Raw genomic sequence first — 22299 nt, forward strand, 5'->3', positions numbered from 1 at the left:
TTCTCATATCATATTAGAAACGTTTTTAATTCAGAATAGAACTAGAATTAATTCAAAACAGCAGTACGTATTTAAGGTATGAAAATTAGGTGTAATATTTTATTTATGTTAAGCTGTGGAAAAATAAATAATAATTAATTAATTGCGAAAACTCAAATTAAACAAAGTACACGCGCTTACATATTAAGTGAACAGCTTGTCAGCTATTGAGCAAACCACGCTTAAAGTGGAGGTTATACATGCCAGGTTAGATTGGTTTTTAGTGTTTGTTTTGTAATTCTAGTAAGAAATGGTTGATAAAAACTTTTATAATTGTGTATTGTCACAGGTGTTCTCACCGTGCGGTGAATTATTAGTCTGTGGAAATACTTATGGTGATATAGTAGTTTTTGAGTAAGTGAATTATAAATTACATCATGTTTTAATAATTTTTTCACTAATTAATATTTTTTTGTTCGCTTTGTGTATCGTAGGGTATCGAAAATATTGGGAAATGACGATAATATTGATAAAAAACCAAAATGCAAATTTTCATCGCCAAAAAAGGAACAAATATGCAGTATGGCTTCTACGAATAAATTTCTTATTTCTGGCACAGTAGGCAATATTTACGGATGGGATTGGGATTCGATTAAAAATGAATCACCAAAAGTTTCATGGACTATAAGTTTGACTGTTTCTTGGTGAGTAAATTTTTTAAAATGTTTTTGGCAAATATTGTTTTTTTATTAAAATAAAAAGGTAGGTACCGATAGGATATTTCATTTTAAGTTGTACATTGCAAATTAGGTAAAGTGTTACTCATTGAATTAGACAAACTTTTTTTTAAATTTACTTTAAGAAAACGGTACTTTTTTTCATTATAAGAGAAAGTTGTTTGGACAATACTGCGAGGAGATGATGTCGGTCTGAACTTTTGTCTAGATCCCTATTTGCTGTTTTTTTTTGGAAATTACATTATGGGTGCTACGAAGCTTTGAAATGAATAAAAACATTTCCGTAGTCAATGATAAACTCTTCTTTTAACACATTCATCTGTTGATCTCTGCTATTCAAAAGCCACTGTCCTAGCAGTGAACCTTTAGGATAGAAATGTTAGGCTTTACAACCAAGAGTACTCTCCACAAGTAAAGAAAGTGCATTAGCCACTTCTTGAAAAATTGTGTCTCGGCGGGTCTGTCATTAACATATCATTAATATCGAGTATTTTTTTTATAACTCCTGCAGTCTATTATACATTCCCCATACACTTTATAAATCTATGGGAATTGCATCAGATCTAGTAGTTCGCATTGTACTTGGCTTTGTACAACTTCGTATGTTGTCATGAACCAGTACTTTCTCTGAACATGACCATTTCCATCTACCTTGAAAAAACTTTTTTCATATCCAACATCCAAATTTCAACTAAATTAATTAAATAAAATATAATAATTAAAAAAACTAATCAGTTTATTTGTCTATTTTAGTGATTCACTTCAGAAAATTGATGTTAACTCATTATTTGTGAAACAGGACGAATTGTCACCTCTTCTATACGCAGGTTGTGGAGATAATATGATATATGTGTACAGTTTAGAAGACGGAAAAAGTATTAGATCATTTAACGGGCATGAGGATTACATTCACAGTATATTTAATTTGTTAGTCATATTGTAACAATAATTAAACATTAATTTTCATTTTATTCCTTTTTTTATCTGAACTTTCTATGAATAGAGATTGGCAAATGGCATCATCAAGTGAAGACGGCAGTGTCAAATTGTGGGACCTCAGACAAAATAACATGGCAAACATGATTCAACCATTTAAGGAGCACAAAGCGTCTAGACCACATTTAGGGAAATGGATCGGCGATGTCAGCATCACAAGTGATTGGCTCGTAAGTTTATAGTAAAAAGTTTAAATTTTAAACTTGGAGAATAGCATTTTCAAAAGCTTCACTGTTTTAATTGCTTCTACTCACCAACTGTAGTCATCATCCAGTGTACTGGAATTATTCTCTCACTCGACTGGATATTCCTCTCATCTCTTCTTCCTAACACGTCCCATGGCACGTCTGGTTTTATTATTTTCTCTCATTCTTTTTTTGTACTCCCTTTAAGCACTTGTCTTGTGATCCATCTTATGAAATCTTTTTTCACTACTTCAGTCTCTATGGTTCATTCTCAGCAGCGTTTATATTTATACGTCTGAGGCTTTACAACTGCGAAGTAAAAACTTATTTTTTCGAGAGAGGTACTGTTTGAAAGATCAATACCATTATTCTCACTGTTTTAACATGAATTGCACTTTTTTTCGGTATCTCTTTTGCAGTTCAAAATTGCCCTTTCGTAAAAATGGATGTGATTTAAATGGGGTTTCTTAAAAAATCTTTCGGTCACTAACCCGTCCTCTACAAATTCTTTAGTAAGGAATGTAACAATTCTTAAGTAGTCTTTTTTCCATAATTAATACCTCACCAGTATTTTATATATTCATATTATAATTTCCTTATTAAAACTGTCCGGTAGGACAGTTGTATAAGGGTTGATCGTCAAAAACTGCAGGGAAAAGCGTAACGTTGAAAAACACCCAACTTTGACAATTTTTTTCTCTTTTTCTATAAAAGATAAAATTCCCAAATTTTCTTTATAATAAAGGGCAAATCCTCCTTTATGACTGTAATTTTTTGCAACAACACAGATCTAATAGATTTCGAGAAAAAAGTTGTTGAAAATGAGCAAAAACAGCATTTTCAAAAATTGGTCTTGTTCTTGTTGTTGTTGTTCTTCTTGTTGTTACCTTTTTTGTAAACAACGTACAGCCTAAACGCGCGAACCGATTTTCATGAATGAGGTGTCATTCGATTCGGAATTTTATGTAGATGTGCCTTTTGGGGGTCTCGACGCTGCACATCGAATGGGAGAGGAGTTAGCCCCCTTTATGTAAGGCCCCTCAAAAATTATTATTACTAATTACTCTGTAAATCTTGGCACGATTATGATAAAATTTGGAAGGATGATAGGGTTAGGGCTCCCCTACGTAACAATAAAGCGGCGATCAGCTCTTACACTTGTTAAGGGGAAGTATAGCAATCGTTTAAAATTATCGACACGTGAACCGATTTTCATGAATGAAGTGTCATTCGAATCGAAATTTTGTATAGATTTGCACTTTAAAAGTCTCGACGCTATGCCTCATGAGGAGGGGAGTTTGCCCTATCCAAGTAAGGCCCTTTATAAAACTATTAATACTAATATTTCTATAACGCTTTGTCCGATTTTGATAAAATTTAGCAGGAAGAAGTGGTTAAAGCTCCTCTACGTGGCTGTGAAGTGCCATCATGCTCTTACACCTACTAAGAGAAAGTATTGCAATCGTTAAAATTATCAATGAGTGAACCGATTTACACCAATGAATTGTCGTTTGATTCAAAATCTTTGCCTCTTTGCCTTTTAGGGAGCAGTACTGTAATTGCAGTTTATTTTTCTTACTCCTCTTAAAAGGAAGTACTGAAATCGCAGTTTAATTTTGTTACTTAAGTACAAATTCCTTCCTATTTTATTCAAAACGTTTTCTCAAAAAAAATTTGTTATTGAGGATGGTTTGGGCACCGCAACTATAATCGTTCTTTAAAAAGATCTCTCCAGTGGTAGTTACGGTTCCGACTTAACACCTTATCAGGTTATAATGATAGAATTGCTTATTCCAATTTTTAAAAAAATCTGTAAAACAGATATGTAACTTTGCAAAATAGACAAAAAGAAAAATCTATCCAAAGGGTACAAAAATCTCCTTAACAAAAACTTACAGTTTAAAAAGTTAAGTATAAGGGTTGATTGAACGCCAAAAGGTACACAAATCAGCAAGTACCCAACATTTCATTTATACTTCATTGATATTATTTAAGTAATTTTACTGCATTAATTTTCATTCATATTTTTTAAAATTTATTAGATGTCACAGACCCTTATGCTGGCCAGTTTATTCATTATATTTTTTTTGTTATAATTTTGATAAAATGTATAATATATCTTCGTTATTAAATAGGTACTTTATTTTAACTCTATTCCAAATTATTCTTCTGATTTATCTTTAATATGCCCTTTATTTTGAGTAGTCACATATAAATGCATGTTTAAGTAGAAAAAGACTATGAGTCGGCTACTGTTTAAATTTGAATCAATGTTTTTGGATTTAAAACAATATTTCGGTCTTGAATTCGTCATACCGAAATATTCGTGAGCACAAATAACACACAGTTAATAACAAGTAGATTATTCAACAATAATTATTCATTTCTCAATTGTAATTGAATTTAGTCCCCCTAATTTTACTTATAGTAAAATACTGGAACAATTAGCTGTCCTAAATATATGCATATCTTATTTATTTTATATATATTACATATATAACATTGTGGGAAGAAAACTTAGATTGAGAATGTAATTGAAGAAAACTATATTATTTATGATAAAGCCAGATTAATTTATTATCTATTATTATAAACGTTTGACTACTACATAAAATGACAATTACTTTAATCGAAGAATGAACTTAAACCGACAATTTTTATTTAAAAATACAAATAAATAAATAAAATAAACAAAATCATTAATATATGTTGGTGTGAGCATTTTTTTAAAAAAAGTATTTGAATTTTTTAGCCTCATATTTTCTATAACGTTTTTCTTTCTAACCTGTAATTAATAGTTTGATTATTATAGATAAATAGATATTATAGTCAATCTATAGTGCTACTTGAACAAATATTTTGTAGATGAAAAGGCCAGCATAAAGGTCTGTGACATCTAATAAATTTTAAAAAATATGAATGAAAATTAATGCAGTAAAATTACTTAAATAATATCAATGAAGTATAAATGAAATGTTGGGTACTTGCTGATTTGTGTACCTTTTGGCGTTCAATCAACCCTTATACTTAACTTTTTAAACTGTAAGTTTTTGTTAAGGTCATGAATTCGAGGTAATCTATGTCACTGGCAAAAAACAGCATCCAATTATATCCGTCTATTATCGGTAAACCTATCTTTTCATTTTCATTATTCTCAATAAAGCTCAATAAAATTTAACAGGTGTGTGGTGGTGGTCCACGATTATCTTTATGGCACATGCGAACCTTGGATATGATGACAACATTTTCAGAAATGACAGATTCAGGTATCCATGTTGCACATTTACGTGGAGATGGTGTATTGGCCGGAGGTAATGACAGCCACTTTTACCATCTCAGCTACACCGGTGATATTCTTTCAAAAATTGATGTATCTCCTTGTGCTGTATATTCTGCAGCTTACATTGACAAACCAAATGAGGTGAGTTGTTTATAAATTTTTTTACAATTTAAAAGGACCATTTTATTAAATTTTACTTTTAATTTTTCTGTTGTAGATGCTTTCTTTAGCTGGATCAAGTTCACATATAGATGTTTGTACTAATTTTACATATCGACATAAAGTTTTATCGTTTTTTGGATAATGCAGTTTTTAAGTTTTTATTGATCTCTTTGAAGGTAAGCTTAATATTTTATTAACTTTTATTAGAATGCGATTCCTATCACTAACTTTCTCAACTACCAAACGACAAATATTTGAAATTAAATCTTACTCCTTTGCCCTTAATTTTACAAGATAGTATCGCAAGTAATTAAAAGTAAGTTACTTCTAATCAGTTACAGAAACCGTTAAGTTCAATTGTAAAGCCTAAGTTCCGTGAATAAATTATTTTTAACAAAGAAAATAAAATCTTTATTTTTAGCCTTAATTGAACAATTATTACGAATTTCGCGTATTCTGGGATTGCTTTGTCCAGTTCGAGTTTAGTATTTTGGGTCTTATTTTAATGTACAGTTAGTCTGGCATACTAATTCAGCCCATTCTTTTTAAAAAATGTTTCTATGTGATAAAAGTGATTTAGAGAGAGAGCTTAAAATGAAATTAGTCCTTTATTGGAAAGATCTTAAATGTCTTATCGTTCTTCCATACATTATTTGAGAACTAAACTTTGTATTTTATCCGATAAAATCTAATAACATGTGTCACAAGGATATCAGATTTTAAAATTCTCCACTTACTATTATAATTTTATAAGCCAGGAACCTATCCAAGTTTCGGAATGCATTTCGGAGCGGTACTTGGTACGATATAGTAGTTAAAAGCTTGTTAACATTTTTATTATTTTTCTAATCAACGAGGAATATGTTACCAAGTATGTATTCTTCAAATATTATTCTAGTTAACCATCATGGTTTCTAATTAACACGTTCGTGGACAGTAACAATTCTATTTTGTAGCAATTAGAGGCTACCGTTTATATGTTGAACTAATTACTAAGTTCATTAGACACTTTTTTCCAAATTCTCAAAATGTCTCAGCATCCAGATCGAAACAGAACAATTTCTCAATTGTTCTGAAGATGACGTGTGGAAGACGTGATAGTTATAGCATTTATGGTCAATGGTTGATGATAATGATAAAAATAAAACACTTTTGTTCTCGTAATCGTACTATCATTCAGCAATAGTTAAAATAAAATAAAACGAAATTCATGTTTACATAATATATATGTACAATCATTGCTCTATTATTTGGATTGAAAGTTTCGATGGTCCAGATGTTTCTAGTACACAGTTCAGGCATGCGATAACTGTTCAAATTTGGCGTTGCTAAAGTAGATGTATGACCAGTTTTATCAAATCTTAGGTATCTTTGTGCAACAAAACAAAAGGAAAAAAGGTTCTCATTTCGCCAAATTTAGTTTAGTAGTTAAATTATCTGACTGTTCTAATAAATCAAGCCATTACAAAAATAGACTCTACATAGTATCTACTGAACGTCGATAATGCATTTCAAATTTGAATGTTATAGCTTCAAGTCATTTTGCTTTAGTGACTGCTGTAGTTAGGTCTTCGCGTCCGCGAAGAGTTAAATTCTAATATCATGATTACATGTTTCAACAATTTCGCGAGTATTCATAGAAAGAGTGAATGACAATTATTAGATTGTGGGTTATCCTTTCTTTGAGAATTTCGAATTGTCTCAGGTGTAAGGAGCATGTTGTGATGGTAATATAGGTATGAATAATTTAAGGAGACTGTCTTATTATATATTTTTTCTAATTTTACTGTAGTTTTTCAGCATTTTTATCCCTATAAATGAAATATTTTGTGTTTATTTGATAAGTAATTAAATGAAACGGATACAGTTATTGGTCACTCGTTCTTACAAGATTTATTTATTTGGTTCACTAGACATTCTGGCGATATTTATGTTGTTTGCAAATGATTATTTTTTTTTTAACATTTTGCTTTCATGGAAAGCCTGTCATGGGCAAGTCGATGGATCATGATAAGAAAAAATCATATATTTGTTTTATTAAGATAACTAATCGTATCCACTCAAAATTTCATTATCAATTACAAACTACTAATAATACAGAAAAGTAAATTTGCGTCATCAATGTCATTGAACATGTGTAAACTTTTATTTGGGTTCCTCCTACACACTATTCAAATTTTCCGCCAAATGTGGCCAAGGGGGAAAAAAATCGTTGGAATAGTGAAAAAATGTAAACCCTCCTTTATTTCCACTATTTCAATTACATTTTACACAACTGATATACATTTTCAGGTGGAAGCACTTCGTTTCCTCTTCCTTGTTTGGTGGCTTACTTGTTGGGTGTGTTGGTATGTACGCGAATTTGCTACAAGTGAAAGTGCTGTAGTAGCGACACGCTGGATTTGAAATCTTGAATCAATCATTATCGCAGCACGTACTTCAACTAACCAGCCACTTGGAATTCGAAACACACCACTGTTGTCTTTGTCTGAATATTGTACAAGATCGAATGGCCTGGACGCACCCACCTGTGTTTTAACAATGTACATATTTAATAGTATATACTAAATTATTATTTCAAGCAGCATTTGATAGAAGTATAAAGTGTAAAAAAGTATTTTATTATTTGCTAATTCCTTGAAATAGTGCTAACAATTTACGACAGTTGTATAATTAATGATAATTTGGAACAAAGGATGAATCTTGGCAGAGATCAGTGTTTAAGTTGAACTGGAAACCTCTAGATCCAAAAGGTAGGTAGGTGGCTGAACTAAATTCTGGTTGTACAATTTCCTAGCAACGCTGAGTGGCGAAAACGGAATACGCTTCGGAACTATATAACGAGACGATTCCCCCCCCCCATTGATGAATTTTTGGTTTGAGCTAAAAAAAAAAGGGAGGTTTTACCGGACCAATTAATTAACGAACGAAGACACATTGTGTAGGGGTATAGTTTAGAATAATCCGATACGTACAAGAGTAATGTGCCCGCTCAGGCAAAGTTACACCATTTCAAAAGATTCAAACACTTCCTAATGATGAAAAAGAAGACCGTCTCAAAATAAAAATAAAAAAATAGAAAACCGGTAGCTAGACGAGTAGGTGCACCCATGAGGAAGTTACAAAAAGCTTTTGACCTTAGGAAATAGGTCACGGGCAAAAAATGATAACCCTGGATTATTCTAATTGGGCAAAACCCACAATATTATTTTATCTTATTTCTAATGCTCGTCATAAAAAGGTCACTACGGAAGAAACTGCACTAGATGATTCCACTTGAAAAAATATAAATTTCATTAAAATATTTACCTCACCAAATAATGTTTTGACAGCTTCAATGATCAACCTTTTGCATTCAACTGCTTCACATGGCTCATTTCTGCAATAGAGTGTAGGATATTTGAATAAAATTAACTTCTGTAAAATCAAGGGACGACTGACTTTCTAAGCTGCTTATATTACTTCTTAGCTTTGAAGGCAAAGATATAGCCTTGCTAACTTTAGAAATGATGCAACTGACATTTTAATCCAATTCGAGTCAACTAAAATATACAAGGTCTAGGAAACAAAGTTATGCTTACAATTTAAATTTCACATAATAGTATTGTGGTGGCTTCTTCATTTTTCAACATTTAAAGTTCTTCCTTTTGAGTCATGATATTAATTAAATCCATTTATAATGTTATCTAGAAAAAATCAATTGTAGATTTTATTTCTCAACAACATATATCCAGTTTATATTGATGCTAACAACCATCAAATAGGTTACTATAACCACATTAAAGGTTACTTGGTGCCAGTCGATCATGGATGTTGAGTACACTCCGGTAAATTTTTCCTAGCATTTTAGAAATTTATAAGTAGAGAGGGGTCAAATCTGTTGCATTTCTGTCTTTTAACCCTTTCCAGCTCGATGATGCCATATGGCATCACTAGTTTAAAATGTATTATTTCTTGCTTAATTTTGACCAAATAATACAATTGGCATCATTTTAGTTTTCTTTCATGCCTGTTGGGGCAGCACAAGTCGTAATTTTTACATAATTCTTGCCCGCGAAAATATAATATGTTTTTATTTCATTGTTGTCAACCACCAGAAAATCGTCTTCATTACAGTTGTATTTGTGAATTTTTTTTTGCATTTTTTAAAGCTTTTTTGTTTCTTAATTATTTGTTTTTGTAGAAACTAAGTGTTATTTATCTTGAATTAGGTATGTTTCAATTTATTTAACTTATATTTATTTGTATAATCGAAATTTTAAAAATGAGTCCATATGGACTCTTTGAGCAAAACTTGACTATTAACCATTCTATTTTTTTTATTACATAGGGTATATTCTGACCTGTTTTTTTTTAACATGGAGCGCATGTATACACCCGAAGAAGCTATAAAGATTATATTAGACGGTAATTGGTCAGATGTTGACTTAGAATCTTCAGATTCTGAAGATGAACAAATTGGGGAAGTTGATGCCAACGCGAATTTACCCCCAAAAACAGACTCTAATTATACCACTTTACCAAATGAAGATGAGTTTTTTTTACTGAGGATGAAAGATCAGCTAGTTCGGAAAATATTTCAGGAAACCCTTCCAATGATTTGCAGGATCCTGTTTTACCAACCCCTGAAGCAAAAAGGAAACCTCCAAAATTATTACGCGGGAACAACATTAGTTGGGTACCAGTTAGGGATGATTTTCACTTGAATTGTACTAATTTTTCTTTCAATAAAAAACACAATATCACTTATGGATGTGACAAGCCCATAAATTATTTTCAACTCTTTTGTTCGAATGAAATTTTAAAAAATTTTGTGGAGCAATCTAATTTATATTCTGCTCAAAAGACTACCCAATCTATTGGCACCACAATTAATGAAATAAAAAAATTTTTGGGTATAAACATCATGAGCGGAATTGTAAAAATGCCAAGCTATAGAATGTATTGGGCCAGAGATACCAGGTATCCTTGCGGATGCAATGAGCAGAAATCGTTTTGACAAACTTCGCACATTTTTCCATGTGAATGACAATACAAACTTTATCTCTGATCCAAATCACCCTAATTACAATAAATTGTACAAAATTCAACCATTCCTAGATGGAATAAATAAAGTTTTAATTATTTTCATTCTTGCTAACTGGTGCCCAATGATGCCATATGGAATCATTTTCCAAAAAATGTTCAAAACATTCAAAATGGAAAAAAATATTTGATTTGTTCATTTTAAGCATTATTTATTGCAGTAAAAAAAGTTTTTTTTTTCTCTCTCTCTGTGTAATAATTCGGTCCGGAAAGGGTTAAATATCCTTATTAACTCCACGACGAAATGGTATAAGTTTATCTTCTTTTTTTTTTAATTTTAGTTCCTTTTTTTTTACCTAATGTAGAAGTGGCTGTGTGATCGTGCTAATTTTCTGGTTTGATCTTGAGTTGAAAATATTCTTACTAAGGTCCCTTGGACAAAAAAAAAAAAAAAAAATTGTGAGGTCAAATAAAAAAAAAAGAAGAAAGTCCAAAATTTGATATTCGAATAGGGATTTACATTAAACTACGCTCATTCGTAGATCCATAACTTTTATATAAAACATTTTCTCTGGAAACTCCTTCTTAAGGCACTTCTGGGAGGAGGTGGATGGCTTAATTAAGCATCGCTTTAAAATAATAAGTGGCATTGTGTTTATCACCAAGATATCTAGATTTTTTCTTGTGAGAATCAATATTCATATTTTTGTTTGAGCTGAATTGTTGAACTTTTGCCTTTATGATTTATAGATTTACGTCATTTTTAAAAAATATATATGTATGTATCACCCAAATAGTAAAACACAAAAGTATTTATCCGCTTTCTGAACTACAAAAATTTTAAAAACCACAATTAAGCTTGTTTTCAACTACGGGACTTGCTAGTTTACTTTGGATGTGTGGTACATTCATTTTGAGAACTTATTCAAAGTTATAACATCAAATTAGTCATGAATTCTCACTTCAAACCTTTCAAATTCCGGTTGATTTTTTTTTAAGTTCCGCAATATAATTGTCAAATGTACTTCAATAACTGCGAGTCAATTTGATTGATAAAAATACCCCACATTTTTATTACAACTAGTGCCGTAAGGATATAACAACTTTTGTTTTTTGTTTCTTTATGTTTCAGCTAAGACTTAAAATAAAAACTGACAAACTTGTCACGTCGAGTATCTGAAACAGCGGCTAATATGTTTTGCGAAATTGTTAAGGCTTCATACAATGCGATGCCTTCGAGCGAGAAATGTAGCCGTTCAATCATACCTAATGAGATTACTGGTTCTTCATCAATCTTGTGAGTAGACCAATTCTTTGCTTTTATACTTTTTAAAAAAATAAAATATTTTAATTGGACGACTTTGTAGACTCGAGTCATTTCCTTTATACTAGCTAGCAGAGTTAAACTAGAGTGAGAAAATGTTGAGCAAAATACTCATATTTTATAATCCTACTTGATATTTAATTTGATAAGATTATTAAGCTTAATATTATTTCGTTACTAAATCGACCACTGTAATAATAAATTCCAAGCTATTAATCTTTATAATTTTTCTTAAAGATTCGAGAATTTTCTCGACATTAATGAAGATGAGATAAAATTCTGATATCATGTAATTAATTTGGTGCGGTTGAAATGCGTGAATGTAGTGTTGCATACATTTCCTTTTCAAGTTTTATACAGCACAAAATGTTGTATTGATTGATGATTTTGGCAATTGATTGGTTGACGAGTTTGTACACTAATCATTTTTTATTTTTTAATAGTTCATCATTGTTAATAGCATAACTGTGTTGAAATCAGAAAGATAAGACATGATATATTCCTAGCAATTATGGACGATAGTGGGGTGGTATTACGATTTAATAATCTTGACGAACACACACTGCCGTTCTACTATTGGGATAAGAATCTCGGGGCTGCTAGTTCATGATGAATTATAAGAATTGCCCATTATTATTTACAATATTATTGTATGTATGTAATTTTGGATCAACTTTCAATGAAAATAGAGAAATCGAATTAAATCATCTATTCAATGGTATCAAGTTAGATGAATTTAGCAGTTCCCATTTAGGAAACAAGTTTGGTTATTTTGATCTTCCTTTGTTTACTAAGAATCGGTCGAAAACGAAGATTATTAAACCTCCACCTACGACTGTAAGTGTTTATTTTTATTTTTTATTATTTCTTTCTCCTGGCTTGTTATCCAGTACATCTATTCGTATGCGGTTAATTTTTATTATTTGCTTTCTCTTAAACAGGCAACGAATCGTATCTAATTTTCAGTATCAAGTTTTGCACCAAAAATATCTACTTTGAAGTCCTTTAAATCCGGAAAAAGGAAGTTTAAACTTAAATTTTGTTTACGTTACCCCCATGGGCCATGACAATAACAGCGATCAAAGCTGCACTTAACAGATGGTTGTCTTAATTTTTATTTATTTATTTTTTTTTCGCGTGCTATACAACCTAAAAGTTTTATTTGAAACATTTTCCCACGAAATAGGAGTCGTTTGGAAGAGGAGGTTGACCACCAACCACTCTCTTTTCTTTCTCTTTTAAAATATCATTATATGTGTTATGTGCTGTTTGCAGTTTTATCTCCTATATAATATTACAGTGGATTTAATGTATTCTAACAAACTCCAACTTTGAAAAAATGCATCACCCTAATAAAGTACCTTCCATATTACTGAGGACTCTCCACTTTTTCGTGGTTTGTTGACAGAGATTCCTTATGATTTTCTTTAAAAATCGTATGTACATTACATTTTCATTGATCTGTAACTTCGGCACTAATATCTCTCGAATGCTTCTCTCAAAAGTGACGTTTGTGAATGACTAATGTTTTAAAAACTGTAGCATTGACAAGAATTAAAATGTTTCAAAAATTAGTAATTGAAACGAAAGTTTGAACCATAAGATTTAGTGGAAGTCTTGGTAATTTTTTTGAATGCCATGTATTTACTTATCCAACTACTATTTTTATTGTTTTGATAAGAAGGTACTAAATTGATAAGAAGAAGAAATAAAGTTGGAAATGTAGTGTAGAACTTTGATGGTCTTATTTATTTTGAAAATTGGATATTCATCCAATATCAGGTGCGTACCGCGGTTACATATCCCCCTCACTCATCTCTCGCACTCACGCTCATTCACACACAAAAGCATATATATAATTGATCCAAATATCCAACCACTTATTGTTAGTTTGATGCAACACTTAATAAATTATCAGTATTTCCAGAACAATTTTAACTTTTTTTAATTTTATTTTTTTTTAATAATTTTATAGATATATGTATTATTTCATTCTCCTTAGGCTGTGACTCATTAATTCTTCTTAGACTGTGACTCAATTATTTCATGGAAGCCAATGAACCTATTATTTATTTCTTTTTATACTGATAAATATGTGATTTGATTTGGAGCAAAAGACCTGTTCTTACTTGTCCGATATTTTTGCTCGGTTACGTTTTTCATTTTTCTGGGAGAGTTAATCATGTTTGTTTCGATCTATCTCGAATATAGCATTTCGATTAATGTGATAACCAAAGTTAATTTTAAAAAAACATGTGGCTTCAGTGTGTCTGTTTTAATATCCCATAGGAGGGATGTGGACTAGCCTCTTCTTCAGGGATATTGGCGAGCTGTTTTATCCTCAAACCTTAATACACAAAAAACCTCAACACTCACACAATACACTTAGGGCATGCTGAGGTGATTGATGCGGGCAAAAACAGTTAACCTTATCACAGACAAATTCTTGCTTTCCATCTCTTACAAATCTTACAGTTACACATACTGATCGTTCATAATGTATATATGAACATATTCTCTGATCACCATTGTTATCTAAAAAATATGTAGATTTGCAAGGCAACCTTAATGCCTTTATATTTATTTTGTGTTTATATTTACTCCAAAAAAAAAATAATAGATTGATCAATTTCAAATTAAAATAATATAATATGCTCGTTTTTATGCCGAGTATTAAACTGTATTATCATTACAAAGTAATTGTAAATCCTTCAGTTACAATCGTTTATTCGAATAGATTTAACTTTTATCAATCCAAAATCCTAATGATTTTCTCTTTTAATGAAATATATATTATATATATGTGTGTGTAGCTGATTGTGGTGTCAGTATTAGCTATTGTAGTTTTCTTCTTTTTCTTCTTTTTTTTTATTTAAGTGATAAATTGTTTAATTATAACAAAAGTACACTTACGTTTTTCAATTAGACAAACAAAATCGAATTCACTTCTACTTCCTATTGATAACAACATATAGGTGAATAAACACACTTATTAGATGTTACGAAATTTAATAATCTATTAAAAACAAGCTGTTAATTAAAAAACTAATAATAATATTATTTATTTCTAGTAATCTGTTTATTTTATTTTATTTTTTTAAAGAAAGTGATAATGTTTAAAGGAAGCAAGGGGTATTAGATGTTGCAATCTAAAAGGTCTTTTGGACATATGCTTACTTAATTATTAATTATTGGTAAATTTCAGGACGAAACAATAATTGCTAATGGTTATTCGTGTGAAATTCACGATATTGTCACCGAAGATGGATATATATTAAGAGTATTCAGGATACCAAATGGCAGAAAAGACTCACGTAAAGATTATGAAAAGATTAGGCCACCACTATTGTTACAGCATGGCATTCTTTGCAGTTCAGATTGTTGGACACTAGGCGATCCTTCTAAGGCACTAGGTTTGATAATGCTTTATGTACCAAAATATATTGCGTAGACACATAATAATATTTACATATTTTTATACATAATTATCTTGATGTTGGGTGTAACTGATCAGGTTGCTGAAGTGTGAAACCTGTTAAAATCCTGACAAAGTAGTACTGGAATGGTTATGAGGTCTATTTTGTGACCGGAGCATTCATATATAGAAAATTTTTTTTTGTTTACATTTATTGTTGCACATCTAACAACTTTATTTTTAAATAGAGAAGAGTTGTAAAGAATTAGAGGTTAGAGCAACATTATTATCTTCTACTAAAAACAATATTTATTTATTTAAATAACTTAAAATACTACAGGTTTTCGCCTGGCTGATGAAGGATATGATGTTTGGATTGGAAATAACAGAGGAACAACCTATTCAAGAAACCATACAACACTTTCTATAGACAGTCCGCAATATTGGAATTTCAGGTAATACAATTTGTGTTGTAAATTTTGTTCGTTGAGTCTTAATTACAGCCAAATTATTGATAATCTTTGTACAAAGCGTATAGCATATTTAATAGAGTTTCTGTAATTCAGTACAAAATTGAATTAACAATCTTTGAAAGTGCAGATAAACAACTGAGATAACTCAATTAAATTTCAATTCGTTTGTAATTCGTCGAATAAATGTTCGACAATGTCTAATTGGGGTCCATCAAGAGTTTCTGGAAATTTACAATAAAATGTCTTATCAGAAAACAGAATAATTAAGAAAATTGCTTGGGAAAATATAGTTTTATCTCTGCAATTCATTTTAAATAGTCCATCCCTGATAGTCACGGTATTCTTTAATGAGTAGATACGCAATACAAGACAATATCAATGTTAACTGCCACACTATGTTGTTTTTTTTAATTTTCACTTTTTTCGGATTTTCATTTATCCTAAGAGATTAAATTGTCAAGTTTGTTTAGAGAAAAAAGTAATGTTCCACAATTTCTCCATACAGACGCTTTCATCCATCTTTGAAAATAGATCAAATTCTAAAATGGATGAGAAGGAAAGAAAACAAGCATATAACGAAAATATATAATGAATACTCAATCTGCTTTATTTCATTAAAAACTCTTTAGTTTTTAAACTATTTGACATTGGAAGTGCTTCAGCAATATAATTTCATATTGTTGCCAAAAATACCTAATTAATGTTGTTACTTTTCTTTTAGTATACATGAGCTTGGGACTAAAGATCTGCCAGCTATCATAGATTACATGCTGAACACTACGGGTTACAAACAGATAACATACATGGGACATTCTCAAGGAACCACACAGTTCTTCATCTTGACGTCTGTTCTGCCGGAATACAATAAAAAAATTTTGGTGATGAGTGCTCTGGCACCAGTAGTGTACTTAAATAATATGCACGGTCTAGTGGGAGAGTTATCGCATTATAGCAAATCATTAACGGTATGTACAGATTCAGCAGTTAACATTTAATTTATCCAAAGTTAGATTGTGTTTATTCTGTTTTACTATCCTTTATTTTATTTTATTTTTTTTTTACAGTATGTTGCCAAATTTTTTGGCATTCACGAAGTATTAGAACATTATACCTTTATCCCTGTAATAAATCGACTAATGTGTTACCCTAATTCTGTTTTCCTTCCTGTCTGTAAATTCTGGTTTTTTACTATCGTTGGTTTTGATTCTCCACAACTTGATAAGGTATTTTTACTAATTTAATGTATTATTTATACTTATAAAATATATTTGTATTAATTGAATTTTTAAAAGACTTATTTTTTTGGTTTTAGAATTTGGTACACATAATTTCAGATTATTGCCCAACTGGCGCCTCTGTTAAGCAGCTGCAACACTTTTCTCAGTTTACCAGTAAGCACAAATGTTGTCATTACTATTCTAAGAGCATATGTTTGCCATCAATGATTTAATTTGTGTCACAATTAATGGTTGATAAAGGCTCTCCTCAGATCACTAGTGATGTTATGAAACTCTTTAATTAGAAATCATGCATAAAAATGTGTTAAATTTATCTTTGATTCTAATGAAAATCTGTTGAGAACTTTCATACGTCGTTCTTGTGACATAATTTATTTCATTTAAGTTTAGTCAAACTTCGATTTTATATTAAAGGTTGGTTTTAAGGTGATAACGATTGTTTTTACAATTAAACTGTTGTTTTGAGGGAAGGTGGTGCTCCACGGTTTTAAAATAAATTTCAGACAGTTTTCTTTGACGTTCAACGCTTCTACAGAGCTTTTGATTGTTAGAATTTAAGAAAAGCTCTCGATTTAATCAGAAAAGAAATGCAAATTTTCATTCTGTTATAGTTGTCATACTCAAAGAATTCTTTTTAATATTTTTTTATTTTTCATTTTTTTTTTTTTTTTTTTTTTAAGGAATTTATCTAGCTAATTGAAACTTTTACTCTAAAGTAGTCAAAATTAATATTTTACTTGCAGGTGGGAAGTTTACTTGGTTTGATTATGGTCCGAAAGGCAATTTGATAGAATATAACTCTGTTACTCCTCCCGAGTACAATTTAAATCTTGTAACAACTCCTGTGGTGCTTCATTACTCTACGAATGACTATATTGCAACGCCATCGGTAAATCAATTTATTATTATTATTTTTGGCTCTACCTTCTAATTTATTATCACTTTGGCAAATTTTTGATTAAATTATTTTAAAATTGACTTAAAAAACAATTATTGGAATGAAATCCCTGAAGTATACAATGGCACCGTTATTGTTACTTTAATCTCATGAACATGAAATTTGAGCCGTAACGATGCTGCTACACTTTTCATGTGAAACATGTGAATCGTGTATTGACGAAGTAAAATGTAGCTGACTACATTTTATCTTCTGTATTGTTTAGTTTAATATATCTAGAATACCGGGCTTTTTGTTATATTGCTTAAGTATTCGATATTTTAAAACATGAAGAATATTTAGAAATTTTCTGAAGTATTTCAATAGTTGCCTTGTACATTTATGAAATATATGTGCAACTGGAAAAATGAGTAATAGCTACTCATAATTATGTGGCCAAAAAATAGCAATATTTTTGTGTGAATAAAAAACAAAAATGTATGTGCCTACCGGAGTTTTTATTCCTTAAGAAACAAAATAAATAATGAGAAACAAAGTCAAATACGAGTATTTTTACTGATGCAAAAAAAAATTGAGACTCCTGAGCTAAATGTAAACACGTGCATCTTCATATATCGCAACTAGGCTACAGTGTTTCGAAACCTCACAGCTGCTCAGAATTTTTTGTCAAACTTTTTGAACTGGTTCCTTAAACCTTTAAGTAAAGGTGAACTCTCAGGAACATGTGCTTGTGCATGTCCGAGTATGTATCTACTTGGTTTCAGCTGTTGAAAAACTGGATGGTTTTTGTATTAGATGATTACTTTGCACCAAGTAGATCCGCTTATATTTCAATGTTTACTTTCTCTTATTGCTGGTAAGAGAAATTATTGTAATTGAGCAGAGTTTTAATTTTTATTTTTCAGAGAATTTTCCGTTTTGAGGTCCCCTCCCTTTGTATGAAAAAAGTTGTTTGTACAAATTTTATGTTTTGGAAACAAGCAATAAGCTTTTGGTCAATCTGCCAACCTTAGTATCACTTAAGTATAATTTGTTTTATTATCGGTATTATTTAAATATGAATTAAATGTGAGAGTAAAATTCTAATTTGAAGAAAATCGGTAAAGCAGAAGTGTTACTTTACTGAATAATGTCGCTTATTGCTATTTTTTTCGCATAATTTCCAAATAAAATTATATAAATTGCTTGTAAATGTTCGCATCAGTTTTTAAATGAAAAATATTGAGAGAAAACAATTGAGTTTCTGAATTTTGTTTTAGGAGGTGAAGAAACTGTTCTGGATGCTTCCCAATTTAGTTGGATTATTTCGTGTCCCATCTAATCAGTTTAATCATATAGACTTCATGTGGGCCACCAATGTGAACGAGTTGTTATATAATAATGCAATTTATATTATAAAGCAATTCCTGAGGTAATCTTATTTTGGTTTGTCTGGTATTATTTTTTTCTTTGTGATAATGAAAATTAGCTTTTTTCTCTGAAGCATTAATTTTTAAATAATTCATATGTATTTATTTGGAGCCGTAGAATTTGATATTATTCTTGGTTTTATTCATCATAGTATGCTTGTTTTCTTTAATTCTAATTAAGGAATCATATTGTAAATTCAGTCTCTTAACTATACACTCATCTATATGCGAGCATGCAATCATAATCTGAAAAGTTGGTATTGACTTTTCTTTTATCTAAAGCCAATATTTTAAAAAAAGTAAATTAAACGTTTACCTAAAAATGAAAAGTTTATTTAAAAATGTTTAAATTTTTGTAGCTAGAATCTAGAACTACCGGGAAATTCTACCAGTTCCTTGCGAAAGTTATGATAAATAGATAATCTTAAATCTAAAATTTTATTAGTTGCCCCGACATACAGATTTTGAAGAAACAAGGTTCCTTTTTGTATGAAGTAGGATTGTAATAAAGAAATACAGTTCCAATTTTTCAACGTTAAATACTGTCTGCAAAAGAAGCTGAAGAAGGGTGCAGTGCTGCATTTGAGGCTCAACATATCGTTGCGAAAAACGTTTTATTTTATTTTTTTAAAAAACATTTTTGACAAAACAATTATTAAGGAAAATCAACAGGGCTTAAGGATTTATTTAAAAAAGACTTATTGTTAATTAAAACAAAAGTAATAATAAACAAACAGATTTTATCTAATGTGTGTTATTAAAAAATTGTTTAAAAAAAACTTGTTTCATTTTTTAGTAGTTATCGTAATCATCTTTGATTTCATCCGTCATAGCATGCATGTTTATTGTATCCCTGACCGGTTTCGGGACTTTAATCCTTCATCAGAGGTAGAATAATCAGTTTGACTTCAAATACGTTACCGTCTCGCAAGGTACTTGACTACTAAAAACGATCTATCTGATCGTAGATAAAAAGTTCCGAAACCGGCCAGGAATACAATAAATATGCCCGCTACGACGTATAAAGTCAAAGATATCCGGTACTGTGAACCTAACAATATTATTAATAAAATAATGAATAATGATTCCTACGATCAAATACCTACAGTGCCGAACAAAAGTCTGCATACACCCTGAAAATTTGTCTTTTATCTCGGTCGGAAAGGATATCTCGCGTGGCTTCTTTGAATAATGTTTGCAATGTTACGATATGAAAATCCTTGATTATTTAATTTAACTATTAATCTGCGTTCTGACACAGCAATTTCCTTTCTTTGGTGAACCATTTTAAATAATAATAAATTCTTAACTAAATCCGCCTATATTCACGTTTCAACTAAAACTAATAAATTAAGATTTACCCACCCTAACTAGTAAGTATTATTAAAACTGTCCGGTAGGACAGTTGTATAAGGGTTGTAATATTTAATTTATCAATTGTGTATGTGGACTTTTGTTCAGGCATGAACTCCGATCTTTTTATTTATATGCAATGGGAGATGGCAGAGGTCTTTTCATCTCTCATATACAGGGTGATCCATTTAAAACGCACCAATCGCTAATAACTTTTTAAGAAAGCAGAATTTCGAAAAAACCCACGAAGTAAACTACATGTTTTTTTTTGGTTTAGTTTTTAAATTTTCCACTCCCGACGCTATACCTTTATTTTTGGCGGAGTTACTGCTAAAAACCCGATTGGGGTTTCATAAGGACCACTGGTTTTGACTATGATTATGAAAACTACATAAAAAAACTGAAAAATGACGTTAACTCCGTTTCGATATCCCTAATATTAGTTGAGATATTTAAGATCAAAGTTACTATTTTATCTATTCGTGAACGGTTTTCGATATTAATTTTTCACCTGAAATACACGTTTTGGGAGGTTCTCTGACTGCAAAAGATGTTACTGGTGACGCAAAGAACAAAAATGATAATAATAATTGAAGATAGGGAAGGGATTAGCTATGAGGTTAGCATACTGGACTCCTACGCGGAGGTCCCGGGTTCGAATCCAGCTGCTGACCCTTAGATTTTCTCTTCCTAGGAGCTTCTTACAGCTCACTGTCCGGCTCATAGTCAAGAAGTCTCGCATACAGGGTACATTACAATGATGTGATGATTGCTTTTATTTGATGATAAAACAAATGTATCCTGATTCAACCACAACCATTACTTTACACTACATGTTTTAAAATCTTCAATTAATATTATTTTTGCGTCACAAATAACATTTTTTGCAGTCAGAGGACCTCCCAAAACGTGTATTTCTGGTGGAAAATTAATATCGAAAACCGATCACGAATAGATAAAATAGTAACTTTGATCTTAAATATCTCGACCAACATTAGAGATATCGAAACGGGGTCAACGTCATTTTTCACAGTTTTTTGTGTAGTTTTCATAATCATTGTCAAAATCAGTGGTCCTTATAAAACCCCAAACAGGTTTTTGGCCGTAACTCTGCCAAAAATAAAAGATACAGCATCATGAGCAGAAAATTTGAAAACTAGACCGAAAAAAACATATAGTTTACTTCGTGGGTTTTTCCGAAATTACGCTTTTCTAAGAAGTTTTTAGCGATTGGTGCGTTTTAAATGGATCACCCTGTATATATTTAGTAACAATAGTTACAAATGTTTAAATCACATTTTTACTCTAATAATTCTTTATTTTGAAAATTCCCGAAATATTGTGGTGTATGTAGACTTTTGTTCGACACTTTATATGTGTACTTGTTAAATTTTATGTTAAATTTAATTCAACCTTGTCGCAGTTTGTTATGATGTTAAGTATGGTAACTTAACGACACTATACAATTTGTAATTTAAAGGGAAGAATACGCATCCTCTCTCTTGAGTGACCCATTATAATATTGTACTGAAAAGATGTCTCTGTTTAAAGATAAGATCAACTTTATTGTAATGAATGTAAAAAGAGTAACTAATTCACTCAGTAAAATGGTAATTAGGATTGTAGAATTTTCAACTTCCTAAGTTTATCAACACATTTAACGTTTTTTAAATAATCATTGGACACCAAACCAAACATTATATAACCAAACATTTTTAAAAAAAAGAGCACCCACCCTCCCCATCTCCTTCACTTCTCTAAGCTTCTGTGCATTAATCAAATTTTTCTGGAGCAATGTTTCAAATAAACGTTTTTTGCCACGTTA

At 30.7% G+C, this 22299-nt stretch overlaps 3 protein-coding genes across 4 annotated transcripts in view; 2 read left to right on the top strand and 1 right to left on the bottom strand.

Annotated features, from left to right (window-relative positions):
* Positions 1-7956, top strand: part of thoc6 (THO complex subunit 6) — a 35991-nt gene extending 28035 nt beyond the window's left edge. The window contains exons 11-17 of one of the 2 annotated variants that reach the window (XM_074127174.1): positions 329-393; positions 474-683; positions 1470-1643; positions 1720-1882; positions 5079-5318; positions 5395-5515; positions 7632-7956. In XM_074127174.1, the coding sequence (XP_073983275.1) occupies positions 329-393; positions 474-683; positions 1470-1643; positions 1720-1882; positions 5079-5318; positions 5395-5481 (939 nt within the window). In that variant the 3' untranslated portion in view covers positions 5482-5515; positions 7632-7956. Of the gene's footprint in view, positions 1-218; positions 394-473; positions 684-1469; positions 1644-1719; positions 1883-5078; positions 5319-5394; positions 5516-7631 lie in introns of those variants that run through there. The other variant, XM_074127175.1, reaches the window with a different exon arrangement.
* Positions 7558-9145, bottom strand: Rpp14a (Ribonuclease P/MRP subunit p14 a). The gene is made up of 3 exons (XM_074127176.1): positions 8921-9145; positions 8649-8718; positions 7558-7867 (listed from the first exon to the last, which is right to left on the bottom strand). Exons 1-3 carry the CDS (start codon positions 8959-8961, stop codon positions 7628-7630), a joined length of 351 nt encoding a protein of 116 aa, XP_073983277.1. The 5' UTR covers positions 8962-9145; the 3' UTR covers positions 7558-7627.
* Positions 9146-12232: 3087 nt separating this feature from the next.
* Positions 12233-20816, top strand: LOC141453684 (lipase 3-like). Its single transcript, XM_074127172.1, has 8 exons — positions 12233-12525; positions 14894-15101; positions 15444-15558; positions 16298-16541; positions 16641-16799; positions 16889-16967; positions 17558-17703; positions 18972-20816. Exons 1-8 carry the CDS (start codon positions 12295-12297, stop codon positions 19125-19127), a joined length of 1338 nt encoding a protein of 445 aa, XP_073983273.1. The 5' UTR covers positions 12233-12294; the 3' UTR covers positions 19128-20816.
* The last annotated feature ends 1483 nt before the right edge of the window (positions 20817-22299 follow it).

Source organism: Rhodnius prolixus, unplaced genomic scaffold, assembly GCF_049639745.1.
Source record: "Rhodnius prolixus isolate KJV_2025 unplaced genomic scaffold, Rpr scaffold_3, whole genome shotgun sequence".
NCBI lineage: Eukaryota > Metazoa > Arthropoda > Insecta > Hemiptera > Reduviidae > Rhodnius > Rhodnius prolixus.

What these genes read in the sequence shown, in the direction of transcription:
- Rpp14a (XM_074127176.1), bottom strand. Translation starts at nt 8,961, where the DNA reads ATGAAGAAGCCACCACAATACTATTATGTGAAATTTAAATT. An exon ending in TATTATGTGAAATTTAAATT is followed by an intron (nt 8,719 to 8,920) that starts GTAAGCATAACT and finishes ACTCTATTGCAG; the next exon opens with AAATGAGCCATGTGAAGCAG. An exon ending in TCAAAACATTATTTGGTGAG is followed by an intron (nt 7,868 to 8,648) that starts GTAAATATTTTA and finishes GTTAAAACACAG; the next exon opens with GTGGGTGCGTCCAGGCCATT.
- LOC141453684 (XM_074127172.1), top strand. Translation starts at nt 12,295, where the DNA reads ATGATGAATTATAAGAATTGCCCATTATTATTTACAATATTATTGTAT. An exon ending in CGATCCTTCTAAGGCACTAG is followed by an intron (nt 15,102 to 15,443) that starts GTTTGATAATGC and finishes AAAATACTACAG; the next exon opens with GTTTTCGCCTGGCTGATGAA. An exon ending in ATTCTCCACAACTTGATAAG is followed by an intron (nt 16,800 to 16,888) that starts GTATTTTTACTA and finishes TTTTGGTTTTAG; the next exon opens with AATTTGGTACACATAATTTC.